General features: G+C 39.9%; 2 protein-coding genes and 1 pseudogene across 4 annotated transcripts; all 3 read right to left on the reverse strand.

Moving 5' to 3' along the window:
• Window positions 1-2,562: 2,562 nt before the first annotated feature.
• On the reverse strand, window positions 2,563-5,461 carry LOC144538094 (zinc finger protein RFP-like). The gene is made up of 2 exons (XM_078281959.1): window positions 4,828-5,461; window positions 2,563-4,561 (listed from the first exon to the last, which is right to left on the reverse strand). Exon 2 carries the CDS (start codon window positions 4,550-4,552, stop codon window positions 2,912-2,914), a length of 1,641 nt encoding a protein of 546 aa, XP_078138085.1. The 5' UTR covers window positions 4,553-4,561; window positions 4,828-5,461; the 3' UTR covers window positions 2,563-2,911.
• A 237-nt stretch (window positions 5,462-5,698) lies between these two features.
• On the reverse strand, window positions 5,699-14,976 carry LOC139927695 (E3 ubiquitin-protein ligase TRIM21-like). Of its 3 annotated transcripts, none has more exons than XM_078281993.1 (2): window positions 14,815-14,976; window positions 5,699-8,108 (listed from the first exon to the last, which is right to left on the reverse strand). In XM_078281993.1, exon 2 carries the CDS (start codon window positions 8,097-8,099, stop codon window positions 6,459-6,461), a length of 1,641 nt encoding a protein of 546 aa, XP_078138119.1. In that variant the 5' UTR covers window positions 8,100-8,108; window positions 14,815-14,976; the 3' UTR covers window positions 5,699-6,458. The 3 variants fall into 3 exon arrangements, with proteins under 3 accessions (XP_078138119.1, XP_078138121.1, XP_078138120.1); XM_078281995.1 differs by lacking the exon at window positions 14,815-14,976 and adding an exon at window positions 10,463-10,503; XM_078281994.1 differs by lacking the exon at window positions 14,815-14,976 and adding an exon at window positions 9,026-9,116.
• LOC139923856 (E3 ubiquitin-protein ligase TRIM21-like) lies at window positions 12,499-14,926 on the reverse strand (annotated as a pseudogene).
• Window positions 14,977-16,406: the final 1,430 nt, after the last annotated feature.

The raw sequence follows: 16,406 nt of genomic DNA on the forward strand, positions 1-16,406 counted from the left end.
GTGATCCATGACAGTAGACATAATCAATCAAATTAGCTAGCAATCTCAGGTAGAATGACCACAGTGACCACAACTGATTGTGGGGAAGTTAGCGGGCTTACTATAGTTAGTAAGCTACTAGCTAGCTAGCTAGGCGATCCTGCAGTAAAAACCAGCAATCTCAGCTGGTATTAGTTAGTTTAATTTTAAGCCTCCTCGGTGGAATGCAACGTATGCATATCAAAGCTGGCGTCAAAAAGATATAAAATGTTTTAACCCAACCAGCACTGAAGACTTCAATCACCATGGACTGTACTGGATTCAGTGAAAAGAATTTCAGGAGAAATACCTACTTAGAGGTAAGAATTAGCTAGCTAGCTGTATATAGCTTGTTAGCTAACTTAACAATGCTAGATAGCCAACAGTTAGCCTTCATTGAAGTTTACCAGGAAAAGCATTTCACTGCTTAACACTAGGCTCTAGTAGCTAGCAATTATGGGACAAAATGTATTTAAATGTAATCCTATATCCCTCCAGATTCTTGTAATTGTTTCTTATTGTTTTTTAGTGGGGGATCTGGGAAATTATATGTTTGTACAATGTGCATCTTTGTGCGAGCTCCTCTTGCATCTGCTTACCTGTGGCTTCATATTCCTCCTTATGATGAAGCCCTCCTCCAGGGCAAGGTAACATTTGGTGGTGGTGTTGGCCATCAACCCACTCCCTTTAGAGCTCCCAATATGATCTCCAGTCGGGTCAGATTGCTCTTCCAGTCAGCACTGTGGGTTACAATACAGTATCATCTAGATAGCCAGTGGCATACTTAGCAAAATCAAACTCCCTGGGAATCATGAGTCACTTGTAAGTGGACCCCAAATGAAAGACTCTGGTATTGCAATAATGCATCCGCTAAGCCCCAAAGGTCAAAGTCACTCATCAGTATTAGTCGTCAAGACGCCTGTGCACAGCCACTTATGATCAGGTGCAGGTTGGTCGCAGGAATAAGACAGTCCATATAAAACTGACGAAACACGTTCGCTTCTCAAGCCTAATCTTAAGTGAAGAGTCTTGAGAAAACCACCAAAAATCACAGGACATCCTAACTGTCCGGTTTACTGGCATGAAGGGGCTGAAGGTAGTTCTAACCTGTTGAGTCCCAGCACAAGTCTGAGGCTCCTCTGCTTCCTTCTGCTTATAAAGAGCTAGAAGTAGGTCAGTGGAAGTTAGGAAATGCAGTGTACCTGGCGCAGAGCATGTTTTTTGACCCATTTGTTATGGGCCCTTAAAGTTTCAAAGTCACCTTTTAAATTGGGTTACAGGATCAGACTTGAACCTTTCCATTAGGGTGTCTTGTACAGTGTCACATTTACCATACCTGTGTATTAAATATTATTTAATGTAGTACTTTATCAGTGTCCTACAAACATAATGGGTAGAGCAGTTCAAGGTAGAAGTCTTGTATTGGTTAGTATTGAAAAAGTTTTGCAACTTAAACCTTTTCTTCAAGTTGTTTTGAAAACTGTAGTACTACCTTAAAGGGAATTTATCCTATTCTTAATTCTCTAGCTCACTTCTATTTTTGATGTGATACAGTTCATTGGCATTATCCCACAAATATAACAGTAAGTGCTGTCTTTCTTGAGTAGGAACACTTTTCCTGGCTCGTTCTCCATTTTGGCAGCCTTGATGATTGTTGACAGATCCAACATTAGAAGTGCAGTATCTTGAAGTTCAATCTTGAACTTGATCACCAAAAACCTGTATTACCTGCAGATCTGCATGTCATTGAGGTCAATCATCAGACATAGGCTATGCTTATCGGCGTCTTGTGACTGACTGACTGTCAGACTTATCTTTGTGGTAACTGGTAACTTAACCCATTAGTTTTTCATTCCAGTCCATTATTTGCTACTTTTGAAAATAAGAATGTGGTTACTTTTCTTTTTCTTTCTTTCTTTTTTTTTTTGCGTAAAATTAGAAAATAGTGAACATCCTGCAGGATCTTGTGGAGACAACATGCTGCTAGTTGAAAAATGGGTAGTGCAAAAATGCTCTCCTGCCAGTATTGGGGGAAGTTACTTTTAATGAAAAGTAACTTTATAACATAATTAATTACTTTTTAAGGTATGTAACAAAGTAAAGAAACTTTCCCCACCACACTGGTAGGACCTAAGGTGTCCCAGGATTATATCTTTTGGCAATTGGCAGAGAAGCACACACACAGCTCCTATTGTGGCAGTCTGTATCTATGGTATAGCCTGGAAGAACTGGCCCTGTGGGATTTGGTGTTTGTGTTTGAGCTTGTGTATTCTATGGATTATGATGCTGAGGGGAAATCTGATCATAATAGTAATGAAAGATGATGAAGATGACAAGGATGGATATGACAGGATATGAATAAAAATACACCATTAACCATATTAACCAGAATCTGGAGTTAATGTTTCTTTAACTTTAACTAACATTGTTTTTTTCATGCTAAAAACTAAATCATTTTGCCAGGAAAAAGAAAGGTAAAAGGACAAGAGACAGTAGTTACTGGGCGTTTTTCACCGACAGGGAGTTTAAGGCAAGTCTGTGAAGTGAGCCCAAAGTGTTTTTTTTATGTTGTTTCATTGCAATTCTTCAAAATTACAAAAAAGTAATCTTTGCACAACCGTATGTATGTGCCAGGTGCATCGGAGGTGGAGGGCAAAGTAGAAATCTGTAGACTCCCGCACACTGTCTTCACTTACAAGATTTTTATTAAATGACACAACGTTTCGGTCCAAGTGACCTTCGTCAGGTATCTCACAATTCTTCAACATTAGCATGAATAACAGTTATGGAAATAGAGTTAAGAAAATCAGAAAATATATGCACAATCCTTGAATATGTAAATCTGTTATCTTAACTAACTGTGAATCCTCTCTGAGAAAATGTAATGATTAGTCTAATCTGTGTGATTGACAGGAGAGATGATAAGAGGGGCGGAGTTTTTACCACCACGATTAATACAGGGACTGAAGAATGGGTAGAGTTTCTCAGTGAAGGTGCAGCCAGTATAGGAGTAGATAAGAGCTGCAGCATCTACGTCATAAAAGGAGACCAGACCCTCCTCATAATCCACAAACACCCCCACCTTCTGAAGCTTTGTTTTCAGAGAGAGGACGACAGGAAGGTCAGCAAGAGCTTTGTACTCATTTCCATTCCTCAGGCATATAATCCAGTAGCCATCCTCTGGGCTTGCTGTGATTTCTCCCTTCCTGTTGATCGACCCTCTGACCACTCCTACATCCCAGCCAGTTTTCCCTTTAACCTGAACCTCATAGTAAAATCTTCCTGAAGAGAAGCTCTGCTTTCCTAAGACACAGGTACAAGAAGAAAATCTCTCTGGGTTGTCTGGGGAATTTTCCTTTACATTACCATAATTTACTTGTTTCCTATCACCAGACAGGATGAGAGAGGGATATGCTGTATGAGGATCCAGAGTCACATCCACTGCATACTGCTGGACCCTCTTCAGCTCAGCCTCAATCAGCTTCTCCATCTCTTTCCTGAGTGTCTCCTCCAGCTGAGCCACAGCTCTCCTCATAGTCCCCTCATATGATGAGCGATGGACACTGACCTCTGTCCAGTCCTTGGTGTGTGGAGGAGGGTTCAGGGATGGGAAGCTTTGGAGGAGGTGGAGGTGGTCTTCAGTGCGTGAGAGCTGCTCCAACTCAGTGGTTCTCTTCATCAGCTCAGAGATTTCCTGTTCCAACTCTTTGATGAAGCCTTCAGCCTGTTTCTCTGTTGTTTTCTGCTTCTCTTCAATCGTCTCAATGAGCTCAGCCTGGCCTCTCTCCACAGACTGCATCAGAGCAGTGAAGACCCGCACACTGTCTGCTATCTCTCTGTCTGCATCTTCCTTGCTGAGCTCTACTGAGTGTTTGATCTCCTGAATCTTCAGTTGTCTCTCCTGGATCATCTGCTGAATTTCGGCCTCTGTCTTCCCCAGCTCAGCCTTCTTTCCTTCATATTCTTCTTTCAGAGGAATAATTTGATGTGACTTGTGGTCTAAAACAGTGCAGAGCAGACACACACACATCTGGTCAGTCTTGCAGAAGAGCTCCAGTGGTCTGTCATGCTTCTTACACATCCTGCCTTCCAGGTTCAACACAGGATCGATCAGCTTATGTGTTTTCAGGCCTGTGATTCTCTGATGAGGCTCCAGGTGAGTCTCACAGTAGGAGGCCAGACACACCAGGCAGGACTTCAGGGCCTTCAGTTTGGTCCCAGTGCAGACGTCACAGGGAACTTCTCCTGGTTTGGCACATCGTTGGTCTGGGCAGCTGCTGGCTTTCATCTGAGCTGACTTTCTGAACTGAGCAGCCATCTCAGATATGAAAGTATTGACATGCAGCTGATGTCTTCTGTAGAAAATCTTTTTACACATGGGACACTGGCACTGGACATTAATATCCCAGTGCTGTGTGATACAGTTCTTGCAGAAGTTGTGTCCACATGGTATGGTGACTGGATCAGTGAACACATCCAGACAGATGGAGCACAGAAACTGCTCTTCAGATAGGAGACTGCTGGCAGCAGACATATCTAGACACTGAGACCAAAAGTGAATGTGTGAATTGTCAATATTGAAATACACAATTCTTAAATATGTGTATAAAAAATATCAAAGTTAGATTATTCACAAAATTATTAGCAAAAGTCATTTTCAGTTATGTAGTTAAACTGCACTTCATTGAAACCTTGATTTGACAAGTGTCAGTGAAAAATGAAAACAGGGAAACATCCCATCTGGATACAGCTCAACTATGTGTCACTGCTCTCTGCTGAAACACAGTAAATATTATCTGCTGTACTCACCTGTGTACGTCTAAGACTCTGCTGTATTGTTGAGAAAGGCCTGACGAACCTGGTTTAAGTTTTCTTTCAAGAGAAAGAGAGAGACTTTTCACGACTGCAGCAATGCTGTCGTTTTGGGTTGCTTTCAAATTCCTATCAGGAATGTGACGCTGAAACAATCCTGTCTTTCCAGTGTTGCTCCGCCTCTTACTGCAGGTAAACTGGTAATGTGCTGTTGGATACTTCAGTTTTGGCCTGATCATAGTAACATATAAGAAAAGTTTTACGAATAAATGTAGTTGTAGTGTAAAAGTCATTTTCACCCAAATTGTCAGCTTCCTTCACACAAAATGTCTATCGTCATTAAATCTTAATCATTACAGTGTGTGTAAGAGTGTGTGTGTCCATGAATGCGTGTGTTGTTGCGTCTTTGATTTGTTGTACATTCAGAGTGTGATCCTCCTCTCCCAGTGTGTGTGATTCAGGTTTTACACAAGTTGTGTGAATTGTTGAGCACATCCAGACAGAAAGAACAGAGGAACTGCTCTCTGAACAGCAGACTGCTGACAGAGGACATTTCTGTGAGGATCAGGTTATCATATTCTATAGAGGGCTTTCAGCTGATGGATGCTGCCCTCTGGCGGCCATATTGGAGGTCCACAGCTCATGGCAACAATGACTGACAACAGCTGATTGCCTTTCTAATCTTATGACTTGTCTGTTTAATCAGTGTAGAATAGATATGGTTAATTTCTGTTCTCTATCTGTTCATTACCTTTAGAGTAAAAACATGTTTCAAGCTTTGATATCAGTCAAACGTTAAATAATTTAAGCATGCAGGAAAATAACAGACATGTAACCAGACAAGCGTTTTCTGTTGGCTTTCATTTATTTCAGTAAATTCTTTAATGTGAGTAACATAGACCTACTGTAGCTTGCAGAATTCTTTCTTTTTCAAAATGAAAAAAAAAGAAGAAAAAAACCCTCTTAAGCAATTGTGTAGAATTACAAAGCTCGGTATACTGTATGTACAACGCTCTGACAGTAATCACCTTTTAATACATCACCTGGACACTTTATAATCAATTCGAAAAATTTGTAAAGTTTTCACACTCCTGCAATACGGATTAGATTATACTACATTACATTACATTAGATATGATTAGTTACAATTAGTTAGGATTAGTTGAAGTTTTAGTGATCCCTGTTTTTGCTGCAATACATAAAAGAAGAACAGGACATTCATAAAAATACACTATTAACCACATTCACCAGAATCTGGAGTTCAACGTTTCTTTAACTGTAACTAAAATTGTTTTTTTTTTCATGATAACAACGAAATAATTTTGCCAGGCAGAAGAAAGGTAAAGAGACATGAAATATTAGTAGTTAAAGGGCTTTTTTCACAGACAGAGAATTTGTCTAATTCTTCTCTAAGTGAAGAGCTCCACTGAAATAATACATTCATCTTTAAATGTACTTAAGATACGTCTGTGAAGTGCTTATTCAATTTCAATTCTTCAATATCAAAATGACTAACAGTTACGAAAATAAAGTTTAGAAAATCAGAAAATATATACACTATCCTTGAATATGTAAATTTATTATGTTAAATAATAATGAATCCTCTCTGAGAAAATCTAATGATTAGTCTAATCTGTATGATTGACAGGAGAGATGATCAGAGGGGCGGAGTTTTTACCACCATGATTATTACAGGGACTGAAGTATGGGTAGAGTTTCTCAGTGAAGGTGCAGCCAGTAAAGGAGTAGATAAGAGCTGCAGCATCTACGTCATAAAAGGAGACCAGACTCTCCTCATAATCCACAAACACCCCCACCTTCTGAGGCTTCGTTTTCAGAGAGAGACGGACAGAAGGGCCAGCAAGAGCTTCGTACTCATTTCCATTCCTCAACCATATAGTCCAGTAGCCAAACTCGGGGCGCAGTCTGATGTCTCCCTTCCTGTTGATCGACCCTCTGGCCACTCCTAAATCCCAGTCAGTCTTCCCTTTAACCTGAACCTCGTAGTAAAATCTTCCTGAAGAGAAGCTCTGCTTTCCTAAGAGACAGGTACAAGAGGAAAATCTCTCTGGGTTTTCTGGGAGATTCTTCTTTACATCACCATGATTTACTTGTTTCCCATCATCAGACAGGATGAGCTCAGCTTGTGCTGTATCAGGATCCAGAGTCACATCCACTGCATACTGCTGGACCCTCTTCAGCTCAGCCTCAAGCAGCTTCTCCATCTCTTTCCTGAGAGTCTCCTCCAGCTGAGCCACAGCTCTCCTCACAGTCCCCTCATATGATGAGCGATGGACACTGACCTCTGTCCAGTCCTTGGTGTGTGGAGGAGTGTTCAGGGATGGGAAGCTTTGGAGGAGGTGGAGGTGGTCTTCAGTGCGTGAGAGCTGCTCCACCTCAGCGGTTCTCTTCATCAGCTCAGAGATTTCCTGTTCCAACTCTTTGATGAAGCCTTCAGCCTGTTTCTCTGTTGTTTTCTGCTTCTCTTCAATCGTCTCAATGAGCTCAGCCTGGCCTCTCTCCACAGACTGCATCAGAGCAGTGAAGACCCGCACACTGTCTGCTATCTCTCTGTCTGTATCTTCCTTGCTGAGCTCTACTGAGTGTTTGATCTCCTGAATCTTCAGTTGTCTCTCCTGGATCATCTGCTGAATTTCAGCCTCTGTCTTCCCCAGCTCAGCCTTCTTTCCTTCATATTCTTCTTTCAGAGGAACAAAGTGATGTGACTTGTGGTCTGACTCAGTGCAGAGCAGACACACACACATCTGGTCAGTCTTGCAGAACAGCTGGAGCGGTCCATCATGCTCTTTACACATCCTGCCTTCCAGGTTCTCCTCAGGATCGATTAGCTTATGCCTTTTCATGCTTTTGATTATCTGATGAGGCTCCAGGTGAGTCTCACAGTAGGAGGCCAGACACACCAGGCAGGACTTCAGGGCCTTCAGTTTGGTCCCAGTGCAGACGTCACAGGGAACTTCTAATGGTTTGGCACATTGTTGGTCTGGACAGCTGCTGGCTTTCTTTTCATCTGACTTTCTGAACTGAGCAGCCATCTCAGATATTAAAGTATTGACCCACAGCTTAGGTCTTGTGTCGAAAACCTCTTTACACATGGGACACTGGCACTGGACACTAACATCCCAGTGCTGTGTGATACAGTTCTTGCAGAAGTTGTGTCCACATGGTATGGCGACTGGATCAGTGAACACATCCAGACAGATGGAGCACAGAAACTGCTCTTCAGATAGGAGACTGCTGGCAGCAGACATATCTAGACACTGAGACCAAAATGTGAAATGTTAATATTGTAATACATGATTCTTGAATGATAATATCTTAAAAATTATTCAATTTGGATTATTGGAACAATAGCAAAAATTAAGTAGTATAAGTAGAAAAAGTAGTCTAAGAAGGGACTCCACTGGCGTTTTAGGCACTTTTTAACTGAAAAGGAGGGCTAAGAAGTGTCCAATAATTTAAAAAGCCTTCATTAGCATGTCTACAGACACCAGATGGATTAATGACAATGAACTTCTTACAAGTTGAACACCCCACTATCGCTGCTTTCCACTTACTTACTAAAATATACAAACAGCCTAGGGACAACCCACCTGGTCGCCCTATTTTATCTGACAATGGTACACTCACCAAATCTGCATCTAAATATATTGACTTCTTTATTAAACCATATGTGTAAAAACTCCCCTCCTATATTGAGGACACAACTGATGTCTTGAACAAAATCCCTGGCCCCAATAATCACCTTTCACACATGGACGTGGAGAGCTAATATCGCTCATCATGAGGGCGTGTCTGCTTTGGGTCACTTCCTGTCTGATAGGGTGGATATTGAGTTTTTGCTGTCTTTAACTGACTGGATCATTCACAATAATGTCTTTGTCTTTATGGACAAAATTTACCAACAAAAGACTGGTGTTCCAATGGGCTCATGTTTTTCTCCAAACTATGACTGTTTGTATCTGTTTTAAATCCTCTTACTAATCCTTTTTATCACTGTATTACTTTCTGTGGTCGGTACATTGATGATGTTTTCTTGATATTCAGTGGTGATGAAGCTCAATTATTGGACTTTAATAAATATTTAAATTCTATAAAAGAGAACATTAGATTGTCAACTGAGTATTCCCAGACTTTCTTGACTTTGCTATCTCTGAAGATGAGAATGGTTGCTTACACACAAACTTTCTTCGGAAGAAATTATCACGCAGCAAAATCCTTCAGCTGATTCTTTTCATCCTCCTCATCTCAAGAGAAGTTTCCCTTTTGGCCAGTTTCAGAGGCTCCATCATATATGTGACAGGGAAGAAGACCAAGAGATTTATGAGTAGAAATATAAACCTGCACTTATTGTGTGAGCGTGTTACAGAGCGAATTCCCTTATTCCTGCTGACCTCTTGGTCAAACATGAACGCAATACGGTTTCACAATACCACATACAGTACTCCGGTTGAACACATTAAACATATCATCAATGCTAACTGGTGTTTTATTGAAAGTGATTTACATGTTTCTGGTCAATTTTCCCACAAGGATTTTATCATGACTATATGATGTGTGTGGTGGTTTTGTTATCAAGTTGACTATGTTCATATTTATGGAGATAATGGAGATAATATTGATTACAATGACAATTATGTTTTTGATGGCAATAAGTATTAGTAATAATGATGTGGTGCTGATATTGGTATCTATTATTCATAGTATTCTGTTACATCACCACACGGCCATCTTGGTAGGAAAACAAGGTGATTGTAATAAATGAACAGGTGATTATAATCAAATGACAGCCACAGCCAATGAGCTGTGTACATGGTAAAGCACCATATTGGTCGGAAATGCATGTGACATCATGGGAATACTATGAATAGTTACAATGATAATGGTGTTCATGCTGATAGTAATGATAATTACGAAGATACTATGGTACTTTGTGCCTTTCTGGTTGTTGTGGTCACAGTATGTCTATTGTTTTTTTGTTTTTTTTTAATTGCAAACAGACATATACACATTAGAAATTAATTCACAAGAAAAGACAGTAGAAGAATACAAGGAATGAATCATGCTGTTGCATTAACATTGCCTACTGTATTCCTTTATATTTCATGTGCTTGTCTATATTTCTCTGTGCCATTATGTTTATTGTTTTCTATCATGTGCTTTGCTGTACTTTTAGTTTGTTGACAAACATTTTCTGTCTTTTTCTCTCTTCCATATGATCCACCCTGTATTTTCCTATTGGTCACAATGGCTGTATAGGTAAGGCCTCACCTGTGTTCAGCTGATGGCCTGATGAAGACCATGCTGGTCGAAACATGTTGGCTTTTTAATTTTCCTGTTGGTTTAGCCATGCTGATAAAGGCTTTTGAAATTATTGGACACTCCTTAGCTCTCCTCTTTTTCACTTTAACAGTGCCTAAAACGCCAGTGGAGTCTCTTTTTGGAATTCTTCTTTCTACTAATAGCGAAAATCATTTTGACAAAGTTATATTGCACTTCACTGAATTCTTGTGAGTACAAACTGAAAACGGGAACATCCTATCTGGATCGGAGTACAGTTCAAGTTTGTGTTATTAGCTGTTTAAACACAGTAAATATGATCTGCTGTACTCACCTCTCGTTTTATTTTCTTTGGAGAGAAACAGAGAGACTTTTCTCGACTGCAGCAATGTTGTCGCTTTGAGTTACTTTCACTTTCAATTCCGGAACGTGACGTTGAAACTCTCCTCTGTTTCCAGTGTTGCTCCGCCTCTTACTGCAGTTAGATTAGTGATGTTTTGTTGCCAGATTCAGTTCTAAACATGATTATAGTAAGAACCGTTTGACAGGAGATCAATTAAATTAATATATTTAATTTGAATTATAGTTTAAAACTTATTGTCACCCAGTTTGATACAAAAAGTCACATTCTTTTTTGTTTCCTAATTCAGTTTTAAAGAAGACACTGATGATCTAGTATGGAAACCTTTGTCTCTGCATTTTTGCACTAATGCACTTTTTTTGCATCACCCAACATGGTTAAATAAATACCATTAAAGGAATTTGCCTCAGACTTTCTGCAGGTCTCCTATACCCTATCTTATCTAATTCAGTTTTAGATATGATTGTAGTGACATACCTTTGGCACAAGATACATTTAATTCATATCTTTCATTTCAATTGCAGTATAAAACTCAGTTTCACCCAAAATATCACATGTGGGGCAGCAGGTTGTCTAGTGGTTAGAGAGAGCATCCTTCCACCAGAGGATTCTGGTTCAAGCCTCCATGACAGCAAGCATCCACCCTAGAGATGGGAGACACTGCTATTTTCAATTCAATACAAAACCAAGTACTTTTGGATCCAGTATTGTAGTTGGATCCGGTGGTATGGATTATGATACCAAGTACTTTTCATTAATAATAGCAAATATGACCACATAAGAACCAAACAGCATGGTTTAAATGTTTTATTTAAAATATTTTCAACTCAACAGTGTTTAAACATTACTTTTGTACTGTATACAAATAGTGGAGAATAGCATTGTGTGAGATAAAAGTTGCAACAATTTCAATCAGTTGTGTGTGTGTGTGTGTGTGTGTGTGTGTGTGTGTGTGTGTGTGTGTGTGAGTGAGAGAGCGAGAGAGAGAGAGTCCAAAGACATGCTGTGTTTGTGTATTATTGTATATAATGTATATAATCTAGTAAAATGATGTTTAGTATGTATATGAAGTATATAACCTACGTATATGATGGGGGTAGATATATATATGATGTAGTATGTATATGACATGAGACAAGACTAGACTAGACTAGAGAGAGAGATAGAGAGAGAGAGATCAACTGAGTGTGTGTGCGCCTGTGAGCACACAATTCAAAAACATGAGAGAAAAAAGCATATTATTATATTTCACCCCTCAATAAATGTAATGAAAAATACTCAATACTTCATCCTCAACTTCCCAGTTGTCATCACAGTATCAGTCTGCTGTATTGTTGTCACTCTTCCTGTGCAGCTGTTCATACAGCAACACACACCTGGCCAGACAGAAAGAGACAGCAGCTCTATCTTCATTACATCTTATCATTACAGTGTGTGTAAGAGTGTGTGTGTCCATGAATGCGTGTGTTGTTGCTTCTTTGATTTGTTGTACATTCAGAGTGTGATCCTCCTCTCCCAGTGTGTGTGATTCAGGTTTTACACAAGTTGTGTGAATTGTTGAGCACATCCAGACAGAAAGAACAGAGGAACTGCTCTCTGAACAGCAGACTGCTGACAGAGGACATTTCTGTGAGGATCAGGTTATCATATTCTATAGAGGGCTTTCAGCTGATGGATGCTGCCCTCTGGCGGCCATATTGGAGGTCCACAGCTCATGGCAACAATGACTGAGAACAGCTGATTGCATTTCTAATCTAATGAGTTGTCTGTTTCATCAGTGTGGAATAGATATGGTTCATTTCTGTGCTCTAACTGTTGATTACCTTTAGAATAGAAAACAATATTCCATCTTTGATATCAGTTAAATGTTAAATAATTTAAACATGCAGAACAATAACAGTCATATAACCACACAAGCTTTTTCCATTGGCTTTTATTTATTCAAATAAATTATTTTAACGTGAGAAACACAGATTGCTGAATTCTTACTTACTCATAAACAGCTCTTTAGCAATTCTGTCAAAATACAACGCTCAGCATATGTACAATACTCTGGTAACAATAACACCTTTTCAGTTTGTCACCTAGACACGTTACAATGATTTTGGTAAATGGTTGTTCTTCCCGATATGACATTACTTTGTGAAGTTTTGACACTCTTGAAGACAAGCATTGCAGAATTATTAGATTACATTAAATGAAACTTTAATGATCAGTGTGAGGAAATTGGTGTGCTGCAGCAGTAGTGGGATGCATCAAAGAAAAATGGAATATAATGAAGACTAAATCATTAACCAAATTAACCATAATCTGGCAAGAACAGTAAAGTATATACATTATCATTGAATATGTACATTTGTTATCTTAAATGACAGTGAATCCTCTCTGAGAAAATCTAATGATTAGTCTTAACTGTGTGATTGACAGGAGAGATGATCAGAGGGGCAGAGTTTTTACCACCATCATTAAGATGGGGACTGAAGATTGGGTAGAGTTTCTCAGTGAAGGTGCAGCCAGTATAGGAGTAGATAAGAGCTGCAGCATCTACGTCATAAAAGGAGACCAGACCCTCCTCATAATCCACAAACACCCCCACCTTCTGAGGCTTCGTTTTCAGAGAGAGACGGGCAGAAGGGCCAGCAGAAGCTTTGTACTCATTACCATTCCTTAAACCTATAGTCCAGTAGCCATTCTTTGGACTCAGTGTGATTTTTCCCTTCTTATTGATCGACCCTCTGACCACTCCTAAATCCCACTTAGTCTTCCCTTTAACCTGAACCTCATAGTAAAATCTTCCTGAAGAGAAGCTCTGCTTTCCTAAGACACCAATACAAGGAGAAAATCTCTCTGGGTTTTCTGGGAGATTCTTCTTTACATCACCATGATTTACTCGTTTCCCATCACCAGACAGGATGAGCTTGGCTTGTGCTGTATCAGGATCCAGAGTCACATCCACTGCATACTGCTGGACCCTCTTCAGCTCAACATCAACAGACAGCTTCTCCATCTCTTTACTGAGTGTCTCCTCCAGCTGAGCCACAGCTCTCCTCACAGTCCCCTCATATGATGAGCGATGGACACTGACCACTGTCCAGTCCTTGGTGTGTGGAGGAGTGTTCAGGGATGGGAAGCTTTGGAGGAGGTGGAGGTGGTCTTCAGTGCGTGAGAGCTGCTCCACCTCAGCGGTTCTCTTCATCAGCTCAGAGATTTCCTGTTCCAACTCTTTGATGAAGCCTTCAGCCTGTTTCTCTGTTGTTTTCTGCTTCTCTTCGATCGTCTCAATGAGCTCAGCCTGGCCTCTCTCCACAGACTGCATCAGAGCAGTGAAGACCCGCACACTGTCTGCTATCTCTCTGTCTGCATCTTCCTTGCTGAGCTCTACTGAGTGTTTGATCTCCTGAATCATTAGTTGTCTCTCCTGGATCATCTGCTGAATTTCAGCCTCTGTCTTCCCCAGCTCAGCCTTCTTTCCTTCATATTCTTCTTTCAGAGGAATAATTTGATGTGACTTGTGGTCTAAAACAGTGCAGAGCAGACACACACACATCTGGTCAGTCTTGCAGAAGAGCTCCAGCGGTCTGTCATGCTCTTTACACATCCTGCCTTCCAGGTTCAACACAGGATCGATCAGCTTATGTGTTTTCAGGCCTGTGATTCTCTGATGAGGCTCCAGGTGAGTCTCACAGTAGGAGACCAGACACACCAGGCAGGACTTCAGGGCCTTCAGTTTGGTCCCAGTGCAGACGTCACAGGGAACTTCTCCTGGTTTGGCACATCGTTGGTCTGGGCAGCTGCTGGCTTTCATCTGAGCTGACTTTCTGAACTGAGCAGCCATCTCAGATATGAAAGTATTGACATGCAGCTGATGTCTTCTGTAGAAAATCTTTTTACACATGGGACACTGGCACTGGACATTAATATCCCAGTGCTGTGTTATACAGTTCTTGCAGAAGTTGTGTCCACATGGTATGGTGACTGGATCAGTGAACACATCCAGACAGATGGGACATAGAAACTGCTTTTCAGATAGGAAACTGCTGGCAGCAGACATATCTAGACACTGAGACCAAAAGTGAAAGTGTGAAATGTCAATATTGAAATACACAATTCTTAAATATGTGTATAAAAAATATCAAAGTTAGATTATTCACAAAATTATTAGCAAAAGTCATTTTCAGTTATATAGTTAAACTGCACTTCATTGAAACCTTGATTTGACAAGTGTCAGTGAAAAATGAAAACAGGGAAACATCCCATCTGATACAGCTCAACTATGTGTCACTGCTCGCTGCTTAAACACAGTAAATATTATCTGCTGTACTCACCTGTGTACGTCTAAGACTCTGCTGTATTGTTGAGAAAGGCCTGACGAACCTGGTTTAAGTTTTCTTTCAAGAGAAAGAGAGAGACTTTTCACGACTGCAGCAACGCTGTCATTTTGAGTTGCTTTCAAATTCCTATCAGGAATGTGATGCTGAAACAATCCTGTCTTTCCAGTGTTGCTCCGCCTCTTACTGCAGGTAAACTGGTAATGTGCTGTTGGATACTTCAGTTTTGGCCTGATCATAGTAACATATAAGAAAAGTTTTACGAATAAATGTAGTTGTGGTGTAAAAGTCATTTTCACCCAAATTGTCAGCTTCCTTCACACAAAATGTCTATCTTCATTAAATCTTAATCATTACAGTGTGTGTAAGAGTGTGTGTGCCCATGAATGCGTGTGTTGTTGCGTCTTTAATTTGTTGTACATTCAGAGTGTGATCCTCCTCTCCCAGTGTGTGTGATTCAGGTTTCACACAAGTTGTGTGAATTGTTGAGCACATCCAGACAGAAAGAACAGAGGAACTGCTCTCTGAACAGCAGACTGCTGACAGAGGACATTTCTGTGAGGATCAGGTTATCATATTCTATATAGGGCTTTCAGCTGATGGATGCTGCCCTCTGGCGGCCATATTGGAGGTCCACAGCTCATGGCAACAATGACTGAGAACAGCTGATTGCATTTCTAATCGTATGACTTGACCGTCTCATCAGTGTGGAATAGAAATGGTTAATTTCTGTTCTCTATCTGTTGATCACCTGTCAAGTAAAAACTTAATTCAATCTTTGATATCAGTCAAACCTACATAATTTTAGTATTCAGGAAAATAAGAGACATGTAAAAATACAAGCTGTTTCCATTTGCTTTTATTTTAATAAATCATTTTAACGTGAGAAACAGAGATTGCAGAATTCTTTCTTCTTTATCAACTGCTCTTCTGTAATTGTGTCTAAATCCAATGTTCAGTATATGTACAATGATCTGACAATAATAACACCTTTTTAATTTCTCATCTGGACATGTTACAATGATATTGGCAAACTGGTTAAATTAAGGTCATTTTGTAAAGATTTTACGCTCCTGCAGTAGCGATTAGATTAGATACCGTGAAGTTTTCACGATCCCTGTGTTTGATGGAACAAGTATTAATACCATACAAAAAAGGGAAAAAAAAGATAGAAATATGTATGGAGCATTAACTATATATTAACCAGAATCAAACTTTAACTAACATTGCTTATTTTACGATAAAACTAAATAATTTTGCCCGGAAGAAGAAAGGTAAAGAGACAAGAAACATTAGTAATTACTGGGCTTTTTTCACCAAAAGAGAGTTTGTCCAATTCTTCCCTCAGTGGAGAGCTCCATTGACAAAACATATTCATCTTCAAATGTCCTTGACAAGTCTGTGAAGTGAGCCCAAAGTGTTCTTTTCTGTTTCATAAAACTTCTTCAACATCAGAATGAATAACAGTTATGGAAATATGTTTAAGAGAATCTGAAAATATATACACTACACTTGAATATGTAAATCTAGTGGCTAAATGTTGATTGAATGACTATAACAGTTACCTGAAGGAAAACAAAGTATATACT

Source organism: Centroberyx gerrardi, chromosome 24 (genome assembly GCF_048128805.1).
Source record: "Centroberyx gerrardi isolate f3 chromosome 24, fCenGer3.hap1.cur.20231027, whole genome shotgun sequence".
In the NCBI taxonomy this organism is placed as follows: domain Eukaryota; kingdom Metazoa; phylum Chordata; class Actinopteri; order Beryciformes; family Berycidae; genus Centroberyx; species Centroberyx gerrardi.